The following is a 9729-nucleotide window of genomic DNA, read 5'->3' as shown; positions in this document are numbered from 1 at the left end:
ACAGGCTGTGAGGAGATGCTTCCTGCCACAGTCGCCTCTGGCTGTAAGTGAAACCGTGCACGCAGGGGCGTAGCTGGGGGGGGGGGGGTAGCTTAGGATGATTCCAAGGGCCCAGCACTGGGGGGGGCCCCCAATTTTTTTTTTTTTTTTTTACTAGACATCACTCAGGTGTATTATTGATGCTCTCATTGATACTATGTTTGTTTCTGAAGTGTGTGTGTGTGTGTGTGTGATATATATAGAGAGAGGGGGGGCTTTGGTAGACTATTGCATTGGTCCATTCATTGAAGATGAACGCAATGCGACATCCTTTACTAGGCTCACCCACCAACAGTGCAGGTGCTGAACTGCTGATCCGAATGTATAGGTTAAAACCATATTATGCGTTTTCATCAATAAAAAAATTGCCAAAAAAAATTGGGGGCCTACAAATACATTCTTTCATGGGGCCCAGAATCTGGAGCTACACCCCTGCGTGCACGATGATGCGTCTGCCGTGCGTCACTGTGCACATTATTATTGATTGATGTAGCGTCTGTCTGTCTGTCTGACACACCGAGGGCAGAGTGCCACTTCAGGGTGTTATTTAGAGCTCAAATGATCAATGAAACGTGACGGTAATAAATCACCGGGGAAGGAAGCGATTGCAGGGCAGACACCTAGATGATATTATAGAGAGCCTCTGCCTCGAGATATTATTTAATCAATCTATTATGTTACATCGTGTTACTTGTGGTATCACAAGGTGGGGTTCCTTCCCACCGCAATTACTTTGCCACAATATTGCATACAATAATGTGAAAGAGTCTATCTATCTATCCTTTATAATAAACATATTTCATTCCTGTGACCCTAGTGTTTATCATGCATGCCAATAGTGTTCTTACATAGTAGTGATTATGGTATGGAGTGCTTATAAGCATTATGCTTCTCATGGTCAATGACAGCATGGGCTGTTGGCAGTGGTTCTATCATGTTTTTTTTTTTTTTTTTAATCTTTCTTCCCCTCCTTTTTCCTGATTTTTCTCCCATCCCACCCTTCCTGGTTGTTGCATACTTTCCCCTACTGTTGGTCCGGGAGACCGGAGACTGTCACATGCTTTCCTCCGACGCATGTGCAGCCTGGGGCAGGCCAACCTGGCCGTGCAGGTTCTCACCGGGGAGAGTGTAGCGTGTGGGAGGCCACACTATCTCTCCTCAGTTCCAACCCTTGCTGAGCAGGCGCCCAGACCGAACTGTAGGGGTCGCTGTCCACAACGCCCAGGACCCACCCTTCAGCTTTCCCACCCCCTGATACGGCCAATTGTATCAGTGTGAGAGGCCAGCCAAGCTGATAGCAACGCCGGGAGCTGGATTCGAACAGGCGAATCCAGTGTCTCCCGGTGTTGGTGACGAACGTAATCTCCGTGCGCCACCTGCCCCCCGGTTCTATCATGTTGTTCCATCCTCAGATGCCATCACAGTCATTTTAGGTTGGTGAGGAGGTTTTCTCAGGACCATTTTCATAGAAGGGAAGCCCACACTGTGCTTATTGTTCCTAGTAATAGCAACATATGACTAAATAGGGGTGTGTCCAGAGGGCAAAGGGCAGACACATCACAATGGTAGTGGGCTGTGGGACCAATAAAAGTCATTAGACATAAATAGTTTAAAAACACGACAAGAATACATTAGGTTCTCAGGTTTTTATATAGCATTACGCTGTTTGTTAATATGACTTGATTTGATTTGATTTATTATTTGCTTTTATTACGGATCCCCATTAGCTGGTGCCATAGCAACCAGCTAGTCTTCCTGGGGTCCACACACAAAAAAAAAAAAACATACAAAAACAATTATTATTGCAAAACAAAATTATTAAAGGTCAGTACTCAACACACAATGCATAATGAAACTAACAATTAAGATGGCTAAAATTACACGCAAGCAAAAAAAAACTTGGAATAAGCAAATTACCTCAAACTTGATTAAATTGCATGAACGTTACGCAACCCAAATAGAATATCTCATGCACTGGAAACCGTTTGAGGGCCGAAAAGAACGCTATATAGACCTGTTCGCTGTTTACAAACATACCGTGTTCGAGCCAATCAGCGACACCAACTGAGTCACGTGACTAAGTTGCCCCAGACGCGTTTTCCTTAATGCCAAGCAAGCAGTGCAAAAATGCTTCCGCATTCGTCACCGCACGCTAGTGCGGTAAAGCGCCCTTCTTTTCAGACAAATGCTACCGTGCGTGCACCGGCGGCGGCGTGCTCGCTCAGGTGCGTGCGTGCGCCGGCGTGCTCGCGCGAGGTGCCCGCGCATGCGCATGAGATCCCGCCTTGGTTCGACACGAGCGGAGCTCAATATATATAAGTCACCGCCCCTTATTCAGTATCTAGCAATAGCTCAATTGGCAAGGCCACATGGCTGTGGATCCTATGGCTCGTTTGCTGGCGAGTTCGAATCCCATCGAAAATATTTTTTAACGTGATTTTTTTTTAACGTGTATTATTTCGCCGGTTAAGGTTAGGCATGGTTAAGGTTAAGGTTAAGGTTAGGCATTGTTTCGGAGTTGGTTAAGGTTAGAACGGTTAAGTTTAGGCGCTGTTAAGGAGCTGGTTAAGGTTAGAGTTTGTCAAAGAGAATGGCAATATAATTTCTATGGTTAAGGTTAGGCATGGTTAAGGTTAAGGTTAAGGTTAGGCATTGTTTCGGAGTTGGTTAAGGTTAGAACGGTTAAGTTTAGGCGTTGTTAAGGAGCTGGTTAAGGTTAGAGTTTGTCAAAGAGAATGGCAATAGACAGCCTATTTCCGCGCGACCTGGGCGCTGGGCGGCGGAAAATGAAAGGCGCATTACTGCACGCCACTACGGTAAATTTTTGCACTGCTTGCTTGGCATAAAGCTACACGCGCCCCAGACGCGTGTATGCTTTTACCAACCCAGTTGTGTTTCCGGGTTCCTTTTGCGCTCTGATTGGCCACGGACCTACACGCGTACGCCCCCCCTCGCTATCGCCTTTGGGGCGTGAGATATGAAGACAGATTTAACTGGGTATAAGAAGGCAGTAATAATAAACACTCGAAACAGCTATTACCAGACAATTACAACAGCAGTGGTGCCTGCTTCAAATGTCACGTATTATAGGCTATAAGCCCGTGTAGATCTATTCGGAATAATAAACATATACGCCCCTCTAGCTAAACATGACACAATGTGATCCTATCTCCGATAGAGCGGCTGGTCGCAGAGGCGCGAGTTGAACGAACACATCGGGAGGAGAATGAATGAATGAATGAAAACTTTATTTAACAGATTGCAGAATGGGTACAATACAGTACGGCTCAATACATACAATTGTTAAGGGGATGCAGACCAGAGAGAGACTTTTGTCTTGTTTACATCAGGTTCATTCATTCATTGGAGTAAAACAATTTGCATTTTTTTGGTAAGAATATAGGACAGGCACATATAAGCACTATGCTTCAGTCTGTACCTTTTTCAGTCACTGTAAATAATCAAATATTGATAAATGATGATGTATATTGTACTGTGTGTGATGACTGAAAATAAATAAACTGCTACTACTACTACTACTACTACTACTACTACTACTACTACTACTACTACTACTACTACTACTGCTACTACTACTACTACTACTACTACTGCTGCTGCTGCTGCTGCTGCTACTACTACTACTACTACTACTACTACTACTACTGCTACTACTACTGCTGCTGCTGCTGCTGCTGCTGCTGCTGCTGCTGCTGCTGCTGCTGCTGCTGCTGCTACTACTACTACTACTACTACTACTACTACTACTACTACTACTACTACTACTACTACATTGTGTCATATCATATCATCAATGGCTGATCTAGAAGCCTTTTTCGGGACCGGGGAACATAGGACCCGGGGAACATAGGGATGACCCCCAGCTCAGCTCAGCACCGTGGCCTCTGAGGGTCTGTGTGGAACAGCCTCCTGAGGTAGAGAAGCTGCAGGCAGCCGGCCAGGACGATGGCCAGGGTCTGGGTGGCTGACCACCACGTCACGTAGCTGTGGTTGGACAGCAGGATGTGGTGGTCGGCAGCTTTCCTCATGCGAGCGTAGTTGTAGTGTCTCCACATGTGCAAGGTGTCGGTCTGCAGCCTCCAGACGCTCTCCTGGAAGGGCACACCGGGCACAGCGGAACACCACAGGTGGGCACAAACACATTACGTTAAAGTTAAAGGAGCGCGCCAACATTTTGGGAACTTAGCTCGCCGTCTTCTCCAGAGAGAGAGACAAGAAGATAGGTTTCCTCTCTGTGTGCGTTCAGTAGAAAGCTATCTGGCTGCACGTTAGCCTAGCTTAGCACAATGAATGGAAGCGGACAGTGCCGGTTAGCCTTCGGGGAGAGGTGTTAGTTGGACAATGCCTAGGCTAACCGGCACTGTCCGCTTCCATTCATTGTGCTAAGCTAGGCTAACGTGCAGCCAGATACTGTAGCTTTCTACTGAACGCACAGAGAGGAAACTGGTCTACAGGGTTGTAACCAATGAATGGGGCTTTCCAAGGGTACCCCACGTGGGAATGAGCGAATCAGGGATAGGTGAAAAGTCACAAGCCAAAACAGGAAGAGAATTCTCCATCGAATGCATTGAAGTCATTTTCTGAGCTCTATCACTTTTGACCAAAACCGCTTCTAAACACAAATCTCTGAACGGATTCTTATGGAAGACGTCAGGTTATGGACCCAGGGTGTTTTTTCAGCCATAGCAATCTTTTTGGAAATACTACTTCTGGACTACTAACTACTACAGAAAAACGTGAGTAACAAGTTTTTCTACAACTCAAGTTCAGACCTATGTTACTCTATTTCATTAGCACCAAAAGTGATTTTTTTTACTTTATTGTATCAGAAACATCAGAATGTCATCTTTCAAAAGAGACCAGGCTCATTCATGTGCTATAAGTATAAAGTATAGTATTTTGATTTGCAAAAAAAAAAAGTATGCAGTCCTCAAAAACGAAAACTAAAATGGCCACTTTTGGGGACGATTGTTAAGAGGTTTTAACAAACAAAAGAAAAAATACCACTTACAGCACTTATACACCCTGTTGGCCAAATACCTCAATACTGGACAACGTGCTGTTCAGAGCTCTCCCTTCCTCCTCTGCGTCTCGCTTGGCCTCGCTGAAGCCACTGTAGTACACGCCGAAGCTGAGGAACACCCGCACACGTCCAAACCGGTTGTGGTCGTTCAACAGACACATCTGATAAAAACCTACAGAGAGGCAGTTGCAGGTACCATCAGAGATGGGAGCTTTGTACCAGATACTCACGCTGCCGCTACATTTACATTTAGTCATTTAGCTGAACGCTTTGATCCAAAGCGACTTACAAGTTCTGTACGACAAGTCAGTAGGAAGGAAGGGCACAACTGTAAACGATACTGGTATTATTGTACCAAGCGTGTCAGTACGTATTATTTTTTGTCACCGATAAAAATTCATGTACATTCGATGTATTTGACGTATATATATGTCAGAGTTTCTGATTCCGGTTGAAAATGACACCGTGTGACAACAACATTGTACCTGTCACCGGGGTTTCAAATATGATTTGACCAATGGCATCGTTTGTTGACGCCATGAGGACCCCCTCTGGTGAGATGACGGTCACGTAGAGACGATGTTCACTGGCCATGCCTGTCACCCACTGCACCTGCAAACACACACAAACATTTATAAATCCACACAAACACACACATTATTTTATCCAAAGCGCTTTACAATTTTGTTCCTCACATTTCTACCCCGTTCACAGCGACGGCGGAGGCGACCATGCGAGGTGCCGACCTGCTCATCGGGAGCAATTAGGGGGTTAAGTGTCTTGCTCAAGGGCACATCGACACGCTGCCCGGGAGGAGCGGGAATCGAACCGGCTGCTCCACCTCCCGAACCACAGTCGCCCACACACACACACGCACGCACGAGCGCGCACACCAGGGGTGTAGCTCCAGATTCTGGGCCCCATGAAAGAATGTATTTGTAGGCCCCCAGTGAATGCGAGCGCGCGTAAGCGCTTGAGCGGAAAAAAAATTTGGCCAATTTTTTATTGATGAAAACGCATAATATGGTTTTTACCTATACATTCGGATCAGCAGTTCAGCACCTGCACTGTTGGTGGGTGAGCTTAGTAAAGGATGTTTTTTTTTTTTGGGCCCCCCCCCCCCCCCCCAGTGCTGGGCCCTTGGAATCATCCTAAGCTACCCCCCCCCAGCTACGCCCCTGGCGCACACACACACACACACACACGCATTACTGATTCAATTCAGCAAGATTACTATGCCACACACGTGTGCAAACCTCATTTATGCAAGTGGTATACAAACAGTAGTATGCTGATGTAGACAAAGATAAGCGAATTCAAACAATTGTTATCACCTTGAAAGTCAGCTCGATAAGGCCAAGGAGAAGCAGGTGTGAATCGAGGCTGGCACATGGGTGTGTTTCAAAACACATTCGACCACATTTCATTCCATGCAATTTGCACGCAAGAACTTTCATTGACATGAAATGAAACAAGTCGAACGACAGTCCTCGGCTAAGTGCACAGGCCTAGATTAGATTCAAATGTGTCGTCATCACGCAGCACAAGTACAGTACAACGAAAATAAGTTTGGCATCCAACCAGAGTGCAAGTGTAGCGGTAAAGTGCAACAGCAATATATACAATGTACAGGTGATTATACTGGGTACAACATATATAAATTAGTAGTACTGGGTGTAGTGCTAATCAGATGTATTGTATTGTACCCATTCTGCAATCTGTTAATACGTTTTCAATCAATCAATAAATCATGTATGTAGAGTTGTAGTATAATATGTACAGTGATACAGGTGTAAAGACAGTATGGTAGTAAGTCGTACTGGTCAGCAGTGTAACTAGTAGGTAAGGGATGTACAGATATAGATATAATATCTACAGATATGTAAAAGGACTATGTGCAGGTAAATACAGACAGGTGTGGATAGATATAATATATGTGGTGAGAATAAATATATATATATATATATATGGTATATACACCATTTGTACATGCAATCATACAGAGCTATGGGTTATATGCAGGCAAATATGTGTGTGTGTATATATATATATTCTGTAAATATAAGAATACCATACAAATATGGATGGACAAATATGGATATTCAAAAACACAAAGGCAAGCCTGAATATTAAAAGTAGATGTATATCTGTTAAAGGGGTAAACCTGTGGAATAACTGTGACAATGAATAAAAAAATTTGTAGTTCGATTAATAAATGTAAGAACATTTTCAAATATAAGGTGATACATAAATAAATATACAACTTTATTATAATCCTAATTATATTTTATTATAATATAACTGTATATTACAACTGTGACAGAAATAAAAATGTGTATACGTTTTGTATATTACTGTAGTGTACACTATAACTATGAACCCTCCGTAACCTTTTGTTTTCTTTTCTTTCTTTTTTTATATATATAAAAATGTAATGTAAAAAGGGTAGGCAACATAAGCCTCGGCTTCAGCCTACACGTTTTTTATTATAATAATTGTTTTAAATATAAATGTCCTACTACTGTATATATGGCTGCTTTTTTTTTTATACGCGCTTTTATCCAAAACGCTTTACAAATTTGTTCCTCACATTTTACCCGTTCACTCATCGACGGCGGAGGCGACCATGCAAGGTGCCGACCTGCTCATCGGGAACAATTAGGGGTTAAGTGTCTTGCTCAAGGACACATCGCTGCCCGGGAGGAGCGGGAATCGAACCGGGAACCTCCGGATTGCCAGATGACTGCTCTACCTCCCGAGCCACTGTCGCCCTGGTGTATATGTATGTAATGTACTCATTGCTTTGTAAAAGAAGACCGAAATACGAGTACCATAGTCGTCAGGTAGAAGCTGCCACTCTGGTGGGCAAAGTGCCAGAAGCAGTCCATCCCGGACCCAGACATGACGATGGCAAAGTCGTAGCGGTCCGCTCCTCGGAACAGGCTGCCACCCGCCTGGGCGAGCTGGGGCTCGGTCTTCTGTCCCTGGACACCGTGCGCGGTGAACACCACCAGGAGAGCCACGTACCACCGCATGGCTGCTCGGCTGCGCTCACCGACAAGGAGGTAGGCTACCCTGAGTTCTCTTATGTTGATTCTAAGATATGTGGTGGAGGAGAACGATAAAAGGCCCATTCCGCAGTAGAAATGCAAACAGAATGGGTAGATAGCAACCCCCCCCCCCCACCGCTAAACACAAACTATGGGGACGGGAGAGACAGGTTGTTTTTTTATGATGCCCATTGTTTGTTTGTACTTCTAACACAAAGACTCTGGAGTATGTGACCACAAAGTGTGAGTTTCATATGTTTGAAATCATATGCTTGTTTAGTTATTTTAAGGCTGTGAAAGATTTGTTGGCGTTCGTGGCAAAAGATACAACCACCAACAGTGAATGAACGGAGAGTGAAAGTGTAGAGCAGCTAGACTTCAGATGAGAATGGATATTATTAAAGTGTATATTGTGGAGAGTATAGCAGCTAGACGTCAGATGAGAATGGATATTATTAAAGTGTATATTGTGGAGAGTATAGCAGCTATACTTCAGATGAGAATGTATATTATTAAAGTGTATATTGTGGAGAGTATAGCAGCTAGACTTCAGATGAGAATGTATATTATTAAAGTGTATATTGTGGAGAGTATAGCAGCTAGACGTCAGATGAGAATGGATATTATTAAAGTGTATATTGTTGAGAGTATAGCAGCTAGACGTCAGATGAGAATGGATATTATTAAAGTGTATATTGTGGAGTATAGCAGCTAGACTTCAGATGAGAATGGATATTATTAAAGTGTATATTGTGGAGAGTATAGCAGCTAGACTTCAGATGAGAATGTACTGTATATTATTAAAGTGTATATTGTGGAGAGTATAACAGCTAGACTTCAGATGAGAATGGATATTATTAAAGTGTATATTGTGAAGTGTATAGCAGCTATACTTCAGATGAGAATGTATATTATTAAAGTGTATATTGTGGAGAGTATAGCAGCTAGACTTCAGATGAGAATGGATATTATTAAAGTGTATATTGTGAAGTGTATAGCAGCTATACTTCAGATGAGAATGTACTGTATATTATTAAAGTGTATATTGTGAAGAGTATAACAGCTAGACTTCAGATGAGAATGTATATTATTAAAGTCTATATTGTGAAGAGTATAACAGCTAGACTTCAGATGAGAATGGATATTATTAAAGTGTATATTGTGGAGAGTATAGCAGCTAGACGTCAGATGAGAATGGATATTATTAAAGTGTATATTGTGGAGAGTATAGCAGCTATACTTCAGATGAGAATGTATATTATTAAAGTGTATATTGTGGAGAGTATAGCAGCTAGACTTCAGATGAGAATGTATATTATTAAAGTGTATATTGTGGAGAGTATAGCAGCTAGACGTCAGATGAGAATGGATATTATTAAAGTGTATATTGTTGAGAGTATAGCAGCTAGACGTCAGATGAGAATGGATATTATTAAAGTGTATATTGTGGAGTATAGCAGCTAGACTTCAGATGAGAATGGATATTATTAAAGTGTATATTGTGGAGAGTATAGCAGCTAGACTTCAGATGAGAATGTACTGTATATTATTAAAGTGTATATTGTGGAGAGTATAACAGCTAGACTTCAGATGAGA

The 9729-nt window shown here is 42.9% G+C and overlaps 1 protein-coding gene across 1 annotated transcript; it reads right to left on the bottom strand.

The window, feature by feature from the left end:
• Window positions 1-3929: 3929 nt before the first annotated feature.
• LOC311244802 (transmembrane emp24 domain-containing protein 6-like) lies at window positions 3930-8118 on the bottom strand (the record flags this gene model as incomplete). Its single annotated transcript, XM_084334489.1, has 4 exons — window positions 3930-4151; window positions 5101-5255; window positions 5569-5695; window positions 7915-8118. The coding sequence occupies 4 exons, from the start codon at window positions 8116-8118 to the stop codon at window positions 3930-3932; spliced, it is 708 nt and encodes a 235-aa protein (XP_084190615.1).
• Between the last annotated feature and the right edge of the window lie 1611 nt (window positions 8119-9729).

Source organism: Notolepis coatsorum (genome assembly GCF_963971535.1).
Source record: "Notolepis coatsorum genome assembly, chromosome: 18".
In the NCBI taxonomy this organism is placed as follows: Eukaryota; Metazoa; Chordata; class Actinopteri; order Aulopiformes; family Paralepididae; genus Notolepis; species Notolepis coatsorum.
This window is presented reverse-complemented; position numbering and strand designations above follow the sequence as displayed.